Source organism: Piliocolobus tephrosceles, chromosome 1 (genome assembly GCF_002776525.5).
Source record: "Piliocolobus tephrosceles isolate RC106 chromosome 1, ASM277652v3, whole genome shotgun sequence".
NCBI classification, from domain to species: Eukaryota; Metazoa; Chordata; class Mammalia; order Primates; family Cercopithecidae; genus Piliocolobus; species Piliocolobus tephrosceles.
The window spans coordinates 220,313,124-220,330,795 of record NC_045434.1 but is presented as its reverse complement, the minus strand read 5'-3'; the positions used below and the strand labels follow the sequence as shown (position 1 = coordinate 220,330,795).

At 58.9% G+C, this 17,672-nt stretch overlaps 1 protein-coding gene across 1 annotated transcript in view; it reads left to right on the top strand.

The window, feature by feature from the left end:
* The first annotated feature begins 5,264 nt into the window (after window positions 1-5,264).
* The window catches only part of LOC111544562 (ATPase family AAA domain-containing protein 3A), a 33,183-nt gene continuing 20,775 nt past the window's right edge, over window positions 5,265-17,672 (top strand). The window contains exons 1-11 of the mRNA XM_023215102.3: window positions 5,265-5,564; window positions 9,088-9,164; window positions 10,445-10,546; window positions 10,847-10,906; window positions 12,062-12,131; window positions 13,364-13,529; window positions 13,763-13,832; window positions 15,941-16,096; window positions 16,697-16,753; window positions 17,021-17,146; window positions 17,479-17,603. Coding sequence (XP_023070870.2) covers window positions 5,360-5,564; window positions 9,088-9,164; window positions 10,445-10,546; window positions 10,847-10,906; window positions 12,062-12,131; window positions 13,364-13,529; window positions 13,763-13,832; window positions 15,941-16,096; window positions 16,697-16,753; window positions 17,021-17,146; window positions 17,479-17,603 — 1,214 coding nt within the window. The 5' untranslated portion in view covers window positions 5,265-5,359. The remainder of the gene's footprint in view (window positions 5,565-9,087; window positions 9,165-10,444; window positions 10,547-10,846; window positions 10,907-12,061; window positions 12,132-13,363; window positions 13,530-13,762; window positions 13,833-15,940; window positions 16,097-16,696; window positions 16,754-17,020; window positions 17,147-17,478; window positions 17,604-17,672) is intronic.

Here is a 17,672-nt window from a genome sequence, read left to right as displayed (position 1 = left end):
CAAAAAAAAAAAAAAAAAAAAAAAAAGTGTTGTATTTGGTCGAATACTTTTCCTGCGACACTTGAGACAGTCATGTCGTTTCCTTCCTCCACTCTGCTAATATCGATTGATTTTTGGATGTTGACCATCTCATATGTGGAACATTGATTTTCATATGTTGAACTATCGTTGCATTCCAGGAATAAATCCTGCTTGGTCAGGGTATAGAGTCCTTCAACTGTGCTGCTGAATTCACTCTGCTGGCATTTTGTTGAGGACTTTCCCAGCGATGCTCATCAGGGATATTGGCCTGTCATTTTTCTCGTGGTGTCTTTGTCTGGGTTTGGTATCAGGGTAATGCTGGCCTCCTAGGATGAGTGAGGGAATGTTCCTCAATGTGTCCCAGAGTTTCAGGAGTGCTGCTGATTCTTCATGTTTTGTGAATTGACACGTGAAGATATCAGGTCCAGGTCTTGTGTTTCAACTTTTACAGCTTGAAGCCTTTAGGTTTCCAGAAAAATTTCCAGGGTAGCACAGAGAGCCCCCCGGGCCCGGGGCCTTGCCACGTGGTGAACGTCATGTGTCACTGTTGGCCCCACCCGGGACTGGGTCTTGCCCAGAATCCCACCCAGGAGGCCACGTGACATTGAGCTGTCACTTCTGGTGGGCTCTGCCAGGTCCCCTGCTTCCTGGCGGGGTGGCCCCGTGAGCATCTGCTCAGCCCCTTTCCTCCGCTGGGCCCTGGGTGAGGTGCAGCCACTCGGGTGCACCCTGAGGGTTCCTGCACCTGTTTGAACTCTCTTGGGTCGGCTCAAGATCAAAAATGATGCTGAGTAGTCCCGGGCCCCTGACGCACAGTGGCGGTCCGGTTCCGGTCAGTGTCTCCTGCACTCCTGGGCCCCTGAGCCACAGTGGCGGTCCAGCTCCAGTCAGTGTCTCCCCACACAGTGGCTCTTGGCGAGGGGTGGGTGCTGCCAGAGGGGACGGGCACCACGTGGTCATCCCCATGGCAGGTTCCGTCATGGCAGCCGTGTTGTGGGAGGATGGTGCCCTGCTGCCCTTTACCCTGTGAGATGAATCCTGCCTCTGGGAGGCACAGCCGGGACGGGGTGAGGGACCCCCTCAGCTGTCCGGGAAGCGTCCCCTGCCCTGTGCTTCCTCCAGGCGTCCTGGTGCATCCTGAGCACGGTGCCCGGTGGGCGTCCCCATGCCCAGACCCTGACCCACAGGTGCCTCCCCTTGGGGACTCCACGCCTTTCACTGGCACTGGGATGGAGAGCGACCTGTCCATGGCAGAAGGGCTGCACCTGAGGTGCTTGAAGCGACACCAAGGGCCACAGCCCCAGCAGCTCCAGCCTCCGCGTGCTGGATGCCAAGTCCTGTACCCAGGACAGGGAGGTGGAGGCAGGGGTGACCTTGATGCTACCAGCTACGTGCCCCGAGGTTGGGCAGTGGCTGCCTCTGCCCTGGAAGCCTATGAAGGTGAGGGTCTGAGGATCTGCGGTGCACTGTGACCCGGGGGCACTGCCTGGCCACGGCTGAGACACACAGAGGGTCTGCAATTCCCTCCTGCCTCTTGGGAGCTGCCCTGGGTCTGCAGTCAGTGGGGCTTGGCCTCGGGCTTTCTGTTATTAGAAAGTCACTGAGAAACAGCAGTGCCGAGGACGCAGGCAGGGCTGTGGCACTGCAGGGGCCGCTCCCGGTGTCCACACGCATGCTGGGCTCTGCCGAGGTGCAGGAAGCCGATGTTTCACCCTGAGGCCGTCCTGGTGCCCCTGGTTTGGACCCTCCCCACCTCGGGTCCCTGGCGTCCGTTACAGATTGGGGGCTCCCATGGTGGCCTCCCTCAGCTCCCTCTCTCCTCACTAAGTCACGGCGTATGTCTGCAAGGATGGGGTCCTCACCGAGGCCTTGTTGGATGCCTGTGTGCAAGACTTTATCCGGCAGCAGCAGCAGAAAATGCCCTGGCTGAAGAGGGATGGCCTGCGCCCGAGGATGAGCACCCCTTAACCTGAGTCCACGGCGAGACCACACCTCACGGAGCCCAGCTGCGGACCCCTCCCACCCCTGCCTTTCCGGTCCCTGCACATTAAGGAAATGCTCCCCCTAATAAACTCCCACAGGTGCCGCACCGCTGTGTCTATTGGCTGATGTGGGGCGGGCTTTCGGGTCCCCTAGCGTCCCCCTGGGGTCAAAGGTGAAAGAAAAGACAGAGGCTGGAGCTTTCTGGAGAATTTAACCACAGAAGGGTGGGCTTCACATGAGGTGCCTGCCACAGCGGGGCCGGCTGCCTGAATGCCACCCGGGACCGACTGCTCGCGCTCCATCCTGCAGCTGTGGAGACGGGGGTGCCCCTTTGCCTCCCTCCACGAAGTGCACGGGAAACAAGACACAGTGGCTTCAAACAGATGATGGCCCAGACTGCATGCCTCGCCGCCCCTGCGCCTTCCCCTGCCCCTGCTTTCCAGCTAGTCCCTGAAAACCTTGATGATGGGGCTGGGCGCAGTGGCCCATGCCTGGATTCTCAGCAGTTCGTGAGGCCAAGGCGGGTGGATCACCTGAGGTGAAGAGTTCCAGACCAGCCTGGCCAACATCGTGAAACCCCATCTCTCCTAAAAAAAAAAAAAAAAAAAGAAAGAAAAATTAGCCGAGCGTCGTGGCAGGTGTCTGAAATCCCAGGCACTCAGGAGGCTGAGGCAGGAGAATCACTTGAACCCGGGAAGTGGAGGTTGCAGTAAGCTGAGACCATGCGATTGCACTGCAGCAGGACAACAAGAGTCAAACTCTCTCTCAAAAAAAAAAAAAAAGCCAGATCAGGTGGCACGGGCCTGTGGTCCCAGGTTGTTCCCAGCTTCTTGGCTTGGAGGCTGAGGTAGGAGGATCACCTGAGCTTGGGAGGCCAAGGTTGCAGTGAGCCAAGATCGCACCATTGCACTCCAGCCCGGGTGACAGAGTGAGACCCTGTCTCTAAATAATCCAAACCTTGATTACAGCCATGGGGTGGGGGTTGGGTGGCGTCTGGCTACGGCAGGAGAACTCATTGGGTTTTTCTCGTCCTCTCCTAATTTTTGGTAGAGACAGGGTCTCTCTCTGTTGCCCAGGCAGGTCTCCAACTCCTGGGCTCAAGCGATCCTCCTGCCTCGGCCTCCCAAAGTGGTGGGGTTACAGGCGTGAGCCACCGCACCTGGCCTGTTTTCCTTTTTTTTTTTTTGGCGACGGAGTCTTGCTCGCCCAGGGTGGAGTGCAGTGGTGCGATCGGGGCTCACTGCCACCTCCACGTCCAGGGTGTCAGGCCTCTGAGCCCAGGCTAAGCCATCATATCCCCAGTGACCTGCATGTGTACATCCACACGGCCTGAAGCCACTGAAGATCCACAAAAGTGAAAACAGTCTTGACTGATGGTGTTCCAGCGTTGTGATTTGTTCCTGCCCCACCCCACCTGGACAATGGACTTTGTAATCTCCCCCACCCTTAAGAAGGTTCTTTGTAATTCTCCCCACCCTTGAGAATGTACTTTGTGAGATCCACCCCCTACCCCCAAAACATTGCTGCAAACTCCACCGCCTATCCCAAAACCTGTCAGAACTAATGGTAATCCCAGCACCCTTTGCTGACTCTTTTTGGACTCAGCTCGCCTGCACCCAGGTGAAGTAATCAGCCTTGTTGCTCACACAAAGCCTGTTTCGTGGTGTCTTCACACGGACACGCGTGACACAGGGTTCGAGCAATTTTCATGCCTAAACCTCTGGAGTAGCTGGGATTACAGGCGAACGCCACCATGCCCAGGTTAATTTTTGTATTTTTGGCAGAGACGGGGGTTTCACCATGTTGGCCGGGCTGGTCTCAAACTCCTGTTTTCAGGTGATCCACCCACCCCAGCCTCCCAAAGTGCTGGGATTACGGGTGTGAGCCACCGCGCCTGGCCGGCATTTTCTGGCTTACTTTTATATGTTTTTTTGAGACGGAGTCTCACTGTCGCCCAGGCTGGAGTGCAGTGAGGAGATCTGGGCAGCTCACTCTGTTATATGTAAATTTTCTGTGCCGCCAGAGAAGTAGCATTCAAATATAAGTTTTTCTTAGCTAGACAATTTACTTCTACAGAAGGGGGCGTCTCATAGATGGAGCAATGGCGAGCGCCTGGACATGGGAGTACAAGGTTCTTAGCTATTTATCTTCTGTTTCTTTCCAACTTTTTGCTTTCTCTCCCTTTTCCTGTCTAATAAACTGGGGAAAAGGGGAGATGGGGAAAAGCTGGGTAGGACAACAGGAGAAGTGGTCTCATTCTATAGTTTGGCAGGAAAAACGGTTATGGGACAGGTAACTAAAGGTGACTCAGGTCAAAACAGGTGACCAGGATGAATTAGGATGGAGCAGGTGACCACGGGAACAAGTGTGAACTACTGATTAGAACTGGTAGGAAAGGTTGTTTACTGAAACTGCGAGGAAGTTGGACTTTAAAATGCACGACAAAGACAACATACTGACATACTGATTCTTTCAAGGGAAATTTGGAACTCATTGTATCTAACATTATTCAGGCTTAAAATAGTTTCCCATCCAGTGGGAAAAGTCACTCCATATAATTCCGTGAAGTCAACCAGTTCCATCAAGGAGAGAGTCAGGGCCGCCGGGAGCGCGAGGACCAGCGCGAGCACCTGCCCGGGCACCCCGGCCCCCGTCCACGCCCCGCAAGAGGAGCTCGCTGGCCGCGCCACGCGGGAAGGGGCCGCTCCGCAGTCTTTGGCGGGAGGCCCCGGCTCCCCCTGTGGGGAGCCCTAGGGCCATGCGGAGACATGGAGGAGGGGACGCACCTCCCCTGAGCTCCTGGCGCGGCGACCCCGGGGCGCCGACTCATCGCGGAAGGGCTGTCTCGGGGGAGGCTCCCGCGGGACTCTTCTCTGCGCGCTGGGCTCACCGCGGGGCGCCCCGCCGCACGGGTCAAGAACCCTGGGGCTCCCTGGACACTTGCCACCCGTTGCCGCCAAGGCCGGAACTCCGCGGAGCCCCAGGCAACGGACCGACGCGGTCGCGGTGCTTGGCAGACGTCGCCCCGGGTTCGCGTACGTCCCTCGGGAATTTTGTCCCGGCGTGGCTCCCGTAGCCAGACGCTTCACCCCACGCGCCCTACTCCCGCCCCCCGCTTCCCGCCCGCTGGCTCCCAGAGCACGCTCCGCCATGGCGGCGCCGTCGCTGTGGCGTCACTGTCCTGGCGGCCAATCCGAGGGCTGCGCGCGTGTCCCTTTCACGCTTCTATTGCCGGGAGGAAGGGGGGTGTGTCGCGCCTGCGCAGTGGTCTTGGCCACCGGCTCGCGGCGCGTGGAGGCTTGTCCCAGACGCACGCGAGTCAGACTCGGGTTGGGGTCCTGGCGGCGGGGCTGCGATGTCGTGGCTTTTCGGCATTAACAAGGGCCCCAAGGGTGAAGGCGCGGGGCCGCCGCTGCCTTTGCCGCCCGCGCAGCCCGGGGCCGAGGGCGGCGGGGACCGCGGCTTGGGAGACCGGCCGGCGCCCAAGGACAAATGGAGCAACTTCGACCCCACCGGCCTGGAGCGCGCCGCCAAGGCGGCCCGCGAGCTGGAGCAGTCGCGTGAGTGCGGCGGAGCGGGGCGGGTGGGACGGTCGGGCCGGGCCGGGCCGGGAGCTCTGGCCCTTGCTGCTCCTCGCCGCTGTCGGCAGCCACTTCCCGGGGGAGACTGCGTCCCCGGAGCACCCCCGGCCGGAGCCGTTTCGCGTGCCGGGAGGATCGGACTCTTTCCATCACCCTTTTGAACCTCTGCAGCTGTCAAGAGCGGGTCAGGTGCGGAGGTGGCGCTCACGGGGTACGGAGGTCAGGGCCTGGGGCTGGCCCTGGTCTCTCAGTTACCGCCGAGTGCGTGGGATCTTTCTGCGCTTGCTGCCTCCACGTGGCACAGGCCAAGGCGTGGCCATATGGGTAGATGGGTTTGTTGGGTGGTTGCTAGCAATTTCCACATAACGAGGGAAGCATATTTGAGAGTTATTTGGTTCTAACCAGAGTCTAGCAGATTTGCAGTTCTTGTTGGAAGACGTTAGCGTTTGCACGGCGAGGTCTGTTAACCGCAGGTCAGGCCGTGCTGCCCAACTTGAGGAAATCCTTTACCCAGTGCCCTCAGGTGTGAGCACTCACCATGTTGGCCAGGCTGGTCTTGAATTCTGGCCTCAGGTGATTCGCCCACCTCGGTCTCCCAAAGCGCTGGGATTACAGGCGTGAGCCGCTGCTCATGGCCTTGCTGGGTAATTTTAATGATCAGGTTAGGATGGGAATCAAGGGCTGGACTTCAGGGCACCTCGGAGGACAGCGGACTTTGGTGACGGACTTTCTTGCTGCAGGCTCATTTGGAGGGTTCCTTTCTGTCCTAATTCCTGGGGGTTTTCACCTGCTAACTTCACTTAGAGATCGAAACTTGTCCCACTTCGAGAAGCTGAATCTTAGCTATCAGTGGTACAGGCCTGATTGAGCAGCCTCAGGCTGCCGAGGGCCTCCTCCCCATGGTGCAGACCTGTGCCTCTGAGTTGCTCCAGTCCTGGCAGCCCCAGAGCCCCCTGATCCGCAGTCTACTCTGCCTGGGTTGCCAGTGCCTTGGCCTGCCCTCTCTGTGGTCCAGCGGGGCCTGCAGCAGGGTCTCCAGGTGCACCGTGGGGAGCCCTCCATCAGTCTTTGTCTCCTGTGGATTCTTTTCCAGGTGTGGACTCTTTCATTCTTTCATTTTTATCCCTTCCCTCCTTCCTGGCCTGACTGCTGGCTGGTGAGAGAGGTTTCTCCAAAGTTTTCCGCTCCCTTTCCGTCCTGGACCTCTTTTCCCCCGGGTGCTCCCTGCCCTGCCCATCTGCCTGGTAGTCCCTCTGCAAGCCCGTCCCCTCCTGGCTTCCTCTGTGCCCCTTTCCTGGCAGCAGGGTTGCCAAGATTCGGCCGGAACCCATTGCTTTGGCCTTGCTGCTCTCCGGGCAAACGGGCGGCTCCTCCTCACAGCCTGGCTGCCTCCTCTGTCCCTTGAGGGAAAGCCCCATGCTGCCTCGTTCCCAGGGTCTCCCCTGGCCCCTCCTGCAGCCTGTCCTTGGAAGCCAGAGCGGCACATCGTCCCAGAACTGAGAGCACGAGCGCTTGCCCTGCACTCCACAGAGGGGTGCCTGGAGGAGACCCTCGTGCCCAGTGGGTGTGAATCCATGCGCTGGGACGCACGTCCTGGCACAGGGTCACCCCAAGGTGGTGAATGATTGTTCTCATTCTAATAACCAAGAGGCCACACGAGCCCCAGACCTGCTCTTTCCCCTCTCATCCTCCCCAGAGTCACTGGGGGTGGGAACTGTCAATGAGCCATTTTCAGGGGAGGGAGTGGCCTCAGCTTAATCCAGCTAAAGGTCCTCTTGGGAGGAGATAGGCAGAGCGCCTCACTGTGACGCCCACGTTCCTGTCACTGCTCTGTGGCAAGACCCTGGGGGACTGACACACCCTCGGGCCCCTCCGGGTCAGAGTGAGAGTGGTTGAGGGCCCTGGGGCCGCTTCAGCCCTTGGCTTCCTGAGCTCACCAGCCAAACCCTGGCACTGTCTTCCCTGAGAGGCAGGTCCCTGTCCCATCTGTGCTGTGGTTACTGGGGCCCCCGAGGTTGGCCTCCAAGCTCCTTCCCGGAATCTGACGCTGATGCCCGTCAGGCCAGTTCGTGCCTAACTACAGGCCCAAGCAGAGCCACCCCAAACGCCAAAGCATCGCTGCCTCTGTCTAAATGCAATGAGTGCTCCCCACGGTGCTTCACGCCTGTGTCAGTCACCTCCAAAAATTACACCTGAGCTGAGAACAAACGTTGAGCTCTAGTTAGTGATGTGTTTGCTTCAGTTGACTCTGAAGGCTTCAAAAAGTGAGACGGCCTGCAGGAAGCAGAGAGACGGGAACAAAGCCCCAACCCGGGAACATCGGGGGTCCCTGCCTGCTTTACGGACGTGTCTTTCTGTGTTAGAAGATGTATTTATTTATTTACTTATTTGAGATGGAGGTGCGCTCTGTCACCCAGGCTGGAGTGCAGTGGCACAACCTCGGTTCATTGCAACATCCACCTCCCAGGTTCAAGCAATTCTCCATCCTCGGCCTCCCAAGTAGCTGAGATCACAGGCGTGCACTGCCGTGCCCTGCTCTTTATTTGTCTTTTTAGTAAAGACGAGACTTCGCCATGTTGGCCAGCCTGGAGATTTGTTTTTTTAAGTCTTGCTCTGTCCAGCTGGAGTGCAGCGGTGTGATCTGGGTTCACTGCAGCCTCTGTCTCCGGAGTTCAAGCCATCCTCCCATCTGTGCCTCAGAGTAGCTGGGATTACAGGCGCGTGCCACTGCACCTGCCTAATTTTTGTATATTTAGTAGAAATGGGGTTTCACCACATCGGTCAGGTTGGTCTCTTAACTCCTGGCCTCAAGTGATCCACTGCCTCAGCCTCTCAAAGTGCTGGGATTACAGGAGTGAGCCACCGTGCTCGGCCAGATTTTTATGGTAAAATTTTGTAATGGGAAAACTGTCATTCCAGAAAATTTTGAGACCTGATGCTTAGGCCTCAGCAGCTCGGAGAATACGTACTTCTGTCCCAGAACACCCAAACATCGACCTGTCAGTTCCCCACTAGGAACAAAATGTAACTGGGGACGTTGTCGTACGCTTGCCGTCGTCACCCTGAGCGTGTTGGCTGGTATCCAGTTCTTATTCATTCCCTTTCTTGCCTGCACGTGCTTGATGGCAGATCAATGACAATAGCCATTGGAAGCTTAGGAAAAGTGTATCTAACGTGAAAAAATAGAGGACCCTTTAGCCATCGCCTGACTTTCCGTTGAATTGGGAATAGCCTCCTCCCGTCCACGTGGGATGGCCTTCCCGATGTGACCCTCCTAGACGGTCCGTGGGGGGTAAAACCCCACAAATGCACCAGCCCGTGTGCTGGGGACGGGGCATCGTCACACCAGGTCTGAGTGGGAAGGAGGATGGTGAGGCAGGGCTGGGGGCTTTGAGGTGGAGGCGTGGCCGTGGATTCCAGAAAACCCCTTGGCTGATGTGCATGCCTGCCCAGTGGCATCTGGGTATCCTAACACCTGCCCTCCGTGCCCCTGCATCTACAGGTTATGCCAAGGATGCCCTGAATCTGGCACAGATGCAGGAGCAGACGCTGCAGCTGGAGCAACAGTCCAAGCTCAAAGTGAGTGGGGCCTGCATGGGCGGGGAGGCCGGGGTGCACATGAGGTTCGGGCGTGGAGATTGGTGGGCTACTGCTGGTGGGTAGGGCCAGCGACGTGTACATGGGCAGCAGTGGGGCCCAGGGCCGAGCTTGGGTGCCTCATTTCACAGAAGGAAACAAGGGGAGGTGAGAGATGCTGCTGCAGTGCCACCCGAGAGGGAGGACCAGTGTTGGTGAGGGTGTCTGGTCGTCTGGAGGGCCTGGGTCTTCTTGACATTCTCACCTCATTTCTTTGTGCTCAGCAGGATTTTTTTGTTTTATTTTATTTATTTATTTATTTTGAAACGGAGTCTGTTTCCCAGGCTGGAGTTCTGTGGTGCCTTCTGGGCTCACTGCAACCTCCGCCTCCTGGGTTCAAACAATTCTCCTCCCTCAGCCTCCTGAATAGCTGGGATTACAGGCACCCGCCAACACACCTGGCTACTTTTTATATTTTTAGTAGAGACAGGGTTTCACCATGTTGGCCAGGCTGGTCTCGAACTCCTGACTTGAAGTGATCCACCTGCCTTGGCCTCCCAAAGTGCTGGGATTACAGGCATGTGCCACTGTGCCCGCCCTGTTTCATATTATTTTTATTTTTTTATAGACAGAGTCTCAGTCTGTCTTCCAGGCTGGCGTGTAGTGGCGTGATCTCGGCTCACTGCGACCTCCACCTCCTGGGTTCAACCTCCTTCCTCAGCCTCCGAGCAGCTGGGCCTACAGGAGCCCGCCACCACAACTGGCTGATTTTTATATTTTTAGCAGAGATGGGGTTTCACCATGTTGTCCAGGTTGGTCTCTAATTCCTGACCTCAGGTGATCCACCCACTTTGACCTCACAAAGCGCTGGGATTGTAGGTGAGAGCCATCACGCCCGGCCCACCCAGCAGGATTCCTAGAATAGGCACGAGCTCTGCCCTCGTCACGGTCCAAAAGTGAGCACCTGACCGAGCTCTGCCCTTGTCACGGTCCAAAAGTGAGCACCTGACCGGAGCTGCCCAGAAACAGCCTTGGGGGTGGGGTTGGTGTCCATCCTCCCTCCCTGGCGCCTTCGCAGGCTTCTGCTGGTGCTTCTCTGCCTGCGGGTCTGGATTCCTCCAGGGCCTGAGCCTGGGTGCAGATGCGGCTGGAAGCCCTGAGCCTGCTGCACACACTAGTCCGGGTACGGAGTCTGCCGTGCCGGGGCCCGTGCAGACACAGGAGGGACTGTCAGGCAGCGCCAGCCCTGAGAAGTGCCAGCTGGTGGGTGCTGTGCTCTGCAGGAGTATGAGGCCGCTGTGGAGCAGCTCAGGAGCGAGCAGATCCGGGCGCAGGCCGAGGAAAGGAGGAAGACCCTGAGCGAGGAGACGCGGCAGCACCAGGCCGTAAGAGCGCAAGAGGCCGCGAGGGAGGCCGCCCGACTCCAGGGGGTGGCTCGGGGCAGGACTAGGAGCCGGGTGCGGTCCCGGGCGCTCTGGAGTCAGCCTTTAGAGCTGCCCTTGGAACAGCCTTGCACAAACACCTAAGACCTGTAAAGTCCCTCACTGCCGAGCTGGACGGGGGGTCCCCGCCCGCCGCATGTTTGTGTGAGGCTGATGGCGCGTGGGAGTTCCGGTGCCCGGCCGGGTTGGCCCTGAGTGCAGCTCCCGGCTGAGATGTGTCCTTGCCGCCCTCTTCTCCCACAGAGGGCCCAGTATCAAGACAAGCTGGCCCGGCAGCGCTACGAGGACCAACTGAAGCAGCAGGTGAGCTGAGCCTCCCCTGCCAGGCGCCTGCGTCCCCGAGAATGTAGGCTGCTTCATACCGGTCGGTGGGTCAGAGGCCGTGGGACAAGAACGCCGGGGCTGCTGATGGTGGGTGCTAGTGCAGGGGAAACTTCTCAGACAGACGCGCACCGGCACACGTGTACAGGCACACATGCAGAGATATGTGCACACACGTACAGGGAGACACAGGCACCCCCCCACACGGGAACACACACGGACATGCACACACGCACCCCTGCACACATAGACCCACACACACACCCCCCTCCACAGAGGCCCACACACGCACACCCGCAAACACACCCCCATACACACGAGCGTGCACACACACCCTGCACACAGGTGCACATCCCCCCACATGGACACACACCCCGCACACGGGCACGTACACATCCCCGCACACTGCACACGGGCACACACACCCGCACATGGGCACACACACACATGGGCATACACACCCACACCCACATGGGAACGCGCAACTCCCCCTGCATGGGCACATCCCCCACTACGGGTACCCCCCCCCCGCACATACCCCCCCACACGGGCAGAATCACCCTCTGCGTGGTCTCCGCAGCACAGGCTCTCCAGACACGTGGAGCCTCCTCGTCTCCCACCCGGGTGCCCAGCTGGCAGCGTGGGAGGTTGTGCTTGTGATGGCTGGTCAGTGGCAGAGAGCAGGTCTCTGGGCCCATCAGAAAAGCTTGGGTGACATCTGCTCCCTGCTCCTTAGGGCCCGTCACCCTCAGTCCTGAGCTCACAGGCGGGGTTCACGTGTTGCCTGTTGTGGCCATTGTAGCTTAAAGTTTAATTGGCAGAAGACAGGCTTCCTTCAGCACAGCATGAGTCAAGGCGGTGGTGCTGGGAGGTCTGCCGCGCAGTGGCCCTTCTCAGGGAAGCCGCAGTGGGGGCTGTTTCTGCCGGTGGGGAGTTTGGGCTCCTGAAAGCAGCCCCTCAGCGACTGCCGTCCCAGTCGATGTCACCCGTGTCTGTGTCAGGCTGTGGCATCTGCAGGCCCCCAGGTGCCCGGGACGCTTGGAGCCCATGGTCCTGGGGCAGACACAACCTCTGGATTGGTGTTGAGCATTTTTCTGGTTTTAAAGGCTTTTCTCTTTTTCTACGGCTTCTTCTCAGCAACTTCTCAATGAGGAGAACTTACGGAAACAGGAAGAGTCAGTGCAGAAGCAGGAGGCCATGCGGCGAGGTAGGCTGTCTGCTCTCCTGGCTGGGGCGGAGGCCGCGGTGGCAACATGGAGAGCGGGGGCTGCTTGTGGACCTCAGCGCCTAACAGACACTTACCCGGCGTGCACGGAGCCTGAGCCCCTCATAGCTACCAATGCAGTGGGCAAGGCTGCTGGGGCTTCCTGGGGTAGGACTCCCACTCTGAAGACACCTCTGTCTGCGACGAGACACCAGGGCCTGTGCGTGGAGGGCAGGAGCTGCTTCACTTCATGGGAAGAACCTGGGCCTTTTTTTTTTTTTTTGAGATGGAGTCTCGCTCTGTCACCCAGGCTGGAGTGCAGTAGCACAATCTCAGCTCACTGCAGCCTCCGTCTACTGGGTTTAAGCAATTCTGCCTCAGCCTTCCGAGTAGCTGGGATTATAGGTGCCTGCTGCCACACCCGGCTAATTTTTTTGTATCTTCAGTAGAGACAGGGTTTCACCATGTTGACCAGGCTGGTCTTGAACTTGTTGACCTTGTTATCCACCAGCCTTGGCCTTCCACAGTGCTGGGATTACAGGCGTGAGTTCTCTGTGTTCTGCTTAGAACGTGGGTCTGTACTGTCCTGTTTACTATCTTTACCTTACTATCCCCAATGAGGATCACAGGTATTTGGTGCCATGTGGCATTTGTCAGTGAGGGCTCCAGGTGAATGTTTGTCACCACTTTTCACCGGGGATGGGCTTGTGGTGAGGTGTGCACATTTACTGTTCAATAGCCAGACACACGGCACGGCACGCGTCTCTGAGTTCTGACAGCTGTGTTTCTGTGTGAGGGGGGCTTCTCTGGGAACTCCACATTCCAGTTCTTTGCTTTGAAGGGAACGTCCTGAGAAGGTGCCTGGGCCTCTGGGTCAGATTTCAGGGGCTCTAATCCACGGGCAGGGCCGGCATGTGCACCGTTCCTACAAAGGCCTGTATGTGTCTGTCCATGGCATGGTGCGGACTGTGGTGTGGGCCTGCCCATGGGCTGGGCTTGTCCATGGCGTGAGCCAGTCCATGGCCTTAGTCTATTGGCGGTGTGGGCCTCTCAGTGGCCTGGGCTGGTCCGTGGTGGCCTGTCCATGGTGTGGGCCTGGTGGCAGTGTAGGCCTGTCCGTGGCCTTAGCCTGCCAGCGGGGTGGGCTGGTCCGTGGTGTGGGGCTGTCCACCGTGTGGACGGAGGCAGACGTGCTGTACTGTGTGGCACTGAGCTGCCCTGCCTCTCTGGGGCAGCCACCGTGGAGCGGGAGATGGAGCTGCGGCAGAAGAACGAGATACTGCGAGTGGAGGCTGAGGCCCGGGCACGTGCCAAGGCCGAACGAGAGAACGCAGACATCATCCGCGAGCAGATCCACCTGAAGGCGGCCGAGCACCGTCAGACCGTCTTGGAGTCCATCAGGTGAGCGCTGCTGAGGCCCATGCTGGCTGCAGACGGAGCCCCGCAGGTGTGAGTCGCTGGTCCTGGGGCGCTCCAGCTCTTTCAGGCCTGGCTGCCGTTGGCTGGCTCCTTGGTGGGGTCACTGCCCCTCTGTCCTGGCAAGGCCGGGCCGCCATCTCAGGGCCTCAACCTGCTCTTGCTACGTGGCGTGGATCTTCTTCTCTGTCCTGGTCACATCGCTGCTTTCCCCACAGGACGGCTGGCACCTTGTTTGGGGAAGGATTCCATGCTTTTTTGACGGATCAGAAGAAAGTCACAGCCACGGTAAACATTCTTATAAAATAGGTCTGGGAGGTGGCTGAGGGGCCGCCTGTGGGGGCCTCCTGGAGCCCCGGGTCCTGTCCCTGCTGGCTCTGCACAGGCCCTGGCGCTCTGCCAGCACAGAGCAAACCCGCATTGTACCTGCTGGCCACAGCTGCTCCTCCCTTCTCAAGCTGGAAGAAGAGAAAACAGTTGCCAGCCTGGGCCACACAGTGAGACCCCATCTCTACAAAAAAATCAAACATTAGCTGGGTGTGGTAGCAGCGTCTGTGGTCCCACTATTCGAGAGGCTGAGGTAGGAGGATCACTTAAACCCAGGGATGTCGCAGCTGCAGTGAGCTGAGATCGCACCACTGCACTCCATCCTGGGCGACAGAACAAATCCTTGTCTCAAGAAAAAAATTGTCAAGAGTGGTAGCTCACACCTGTAATTTCTGCACTTTGGGAGGCGGAGGCAGAGGCGGGTGGATCACGATGTCAGGGGATCGAGACCATCCTGGCTAACATGGCGAAACCCCGTCTCTACTAAAAAACAAACAAACAAAAAATACAAAAAATTAGCCAAGCATGGTGGCGGGCGCCTGTAGTCCAAGCTACTCAGAAGGCTGAGGGAGGAGAATCACGTGAACCGGGAGTTGGAGGCTGCAGTGAGCCGAGATCCCACCACTGCATCCAGCCTGGGCCACAGAGCGAGGCTCCTTCTCAAAAAATGAAAAAAAAAACCCTGACTCCGTTTTGCAAAAACCTTCTTTAGTCCTTATAAAACCCCGAGAGTTTGAAGTTCACAGATTCCTCTCTCGTTTAAAGCCTCACTCTTCTGTGCTCAGGCTCCGGCCTGCTGTGGTGGTGCACTACGTCGCACACGGCTGCGTCCTCCGTCCCCCCATGCCCAGCATACAGTAGGTACCTGGCACACAGTGGGCAGTTGCTCCGCCGTGGTGTCAGCGCCCTGTGCTGTGACTGCAGCGCCTGCCCATGGCCTCGCCAGTGTGACGGTGAATGTCACCAGTGGTGTTTCCGCCTGTGTTGGTGAGACGGCGTCACGTGAGAACGTGAAGGAGCTGCTTAATGCACCGTTGACTTTTGTTTGTTTGTGTTTAGAGGCAGGGTCTTGCTCTGTGTTCAGACTGGAGTGCAGTGGCGCCATCTTGGCTCACTGAAAGCTGCACCTCCCCAGTTCAAGCAGTTCTGCCTCAGCCTCCCGAGTGACTGATTACAGGCTCACGTCGCCACGCCCAGCTAATACAGGCCTGTGCCACCAGGCCCGGGCAGTTTTTCTATTTTTAGTAGAGATGGGGTTTCACCACGTTAGCCAGGCTGGTCACGAACTTCTGACCTCAAGTGATCAGCCCGTCTTGGCCTCCCAAAGTGCTGGGATTACACGGGTGAGCCACCAGGCCTGACCTACATTTTTGTTTGTTTTTGAGACAAACTTTTGCTTTTGTTGCATAGGCTGGAGTGCAATGGCCCGGTTTCAGCTCACTGCAACCCCCGCCTCCCGGGTTCAAGCGATTCTCCTGCCTCAGCCTCCCACGTAGACGGGATTACAGGCATGTGCCACTATGGCCAGCTAATTTTTTGTTTTTGAGTAGAGACTGGGTTTCTCCAGGTTGGTTAGGCTGGCCTCGAACTCCCGACCTCAGGTGATCCACCCGCCTCAGCCTCCCAAAGTGCTGGGATTACAGGCCTGAGCTACCGCGCCCAGCCGGCCTAATCGATTTTTAAAACGAGTTAGAGATTTTGGGTTAGCCTTTTTTTCCAGGAATAAAGTACCATTTTTAATGGCCCAGACAGTAGCAGAGGGTGTGGCCCTGTGACATAACCGGCTGGGTCTGCCCAGGGCCCTGCTCAGCAACCGGGGCTTTGCAGGATTTATGCTGCCAGTTGCAGAGAAAATGGCCCTGAGTGAGGGCGCTGTGGCGGCCCCGCCTGCCTCATGTAACCGAGTGACCGTGGGATTCGGGGCCGGGAATTCGGGTTCCTGTGCTGCCAGCACACAGCCCTGTGCTTCTCCCTTGGGCAGAGAGAGGGTGGGGGCAGCCCCGTGCATCTCCCGCTGGTGGAGGAAGGGAGGGTGGGGCAGGCACACCAGGGCGGTGTCTCTGCTGCAGGTGGTTGGGCTGACGCTGCTGGCTGGCGGGGTCTACTCTGCCAAGAATGGGACAGCCGCTGCAGCCCGCTTCATCGAGGCTCGGCTGTGGAAGCCGTCCCTGGTGAGGGAGACGTCCCGTATCACGGTGCTGGAGGCGCTGCAGCACCCCTTCCAGGTAGCCGCGCGGGCCTGGCCCTCCCTGTGTGCAGTTCCTGGCTGAGTCCCCTCTGCGCCATGAGCAGAGCCCGCCCGTGCACACCCTCCTGTCCGCGCACACCCTCCTGTCCCTGCACACCCTCCTGTCCCTGCCCTTTCCCCGGATGACCGGCACCCGCATGCTGCATCACGCCTGGGTTTTTCTGTCCGGCGCTGTAGCTTAGGGGTCTGCATCAGTGAGACCCTTCGCCCGTCTGCCTCGGTCTCCCCTGCTCGGGGCTCTGTGTCAGGGAAGCTGCTGCAGGCCACGGTGTCTGGCGGCCTCCCTGGGGAGCCGCGCCGCTGGCCAGCCCCCGAGGTGCCTGCTCTCCACACGGGGGTGGTGGGGTCTCCACAGGTCACTCGGTGGGTGGTTAATGAAATAAAAGCCAATAAGGAACCGGAAAATGCCGCCAATCCCAGCAGTATTCACCCTGTCTCCCGGCACGGCGGGGTTCCAGCTCCTGGCCAGTCCTGGCTGTGCTTTGAGGCAGCTCTGTTTCCGTGTGTTACCAAGTGTGTCTGTGCATTGGTGGCTGTGCCAGGTGACCCAATGGCGCTTCCCCTTCCCCTCCGGCAGGTCAGCCGGCGGCTCCTCAGTCGGCCCCAGGACGCACTGGAGGGTGTTGTGCTGAGTGTAAGTCGGTGTGCCTGGGCCGGGGGAGGTGCAGGGAGGGGACCTGGGAGCTGGGCCTGGCTGTGGCCCTTGCTGGCACTCGAGGTGTCACCCAGGAGCTTTCGGCTTCTGAGATGTGACTGCTGGGACCGTGCTGGGGATAGGCTGCCCGTGAGCTGGGCGGCACCCCGAGGAGTGGAGTCCACAACAGAGCATTGCTGCAGCCCCTGCCCCCGAGGCTTCCGTGGGCACAGAGTGGGTCCCCCAAGTCCCCATCTTCCCCGGCAGCCCAGCCTGGAAGCGCGGGTGCGCGACATAGCCATAGCAACAAGGAACACGAAAAAGAACCGCAGCCTGTACAGGAACGTCCTGATGTACGGGCCACCAGGCACCGGGAAGACACTGTTTGCCAAGGTGAGAGCACCTGGCTGCGCAGGTGGGCCAGGGGCCGCTGGGGTCCCACCTGCCTGCAGGTGTCTGGGGGTCGGCCGCCTGGGGAATGGACTCCCCTTAGGCCTTTGCCCACCCTCACGTAGGGTCAGCGAGCTGGTGTGGGCAACAGCCCCTCCCATCTTCCAGGCAGGGGACGTCTCCTGTCCGGCAGGCTGTGGCTTCCAGGCTGTGGCTTCCAGGCCGTGGCTTCCAGGCAGAGATGCCCGGCAGGGGCTCCACACCCCAGGTGGAGTGTGCAGGCTTTGCCGAGGCAGAGGGAACATCTGTTCTGTCTCCCCTCACTTCCTGTCTAGAAACTCGCTGTGCACTCGGGCATGGACTACGCCATCATGACAGGCGGGGACGTGGCCCCCATGGGGCGGGAAGGCGTGACCGCCATGCACAAGCTGTTTGACTGGGCCAATACCAGCCGGCGCGGGTGAGACGTCTCCACAGCGTGCACACAGGCCCTTCACTGCGGCCCAGCAGGCTGCCTTCGGGGAAGGGG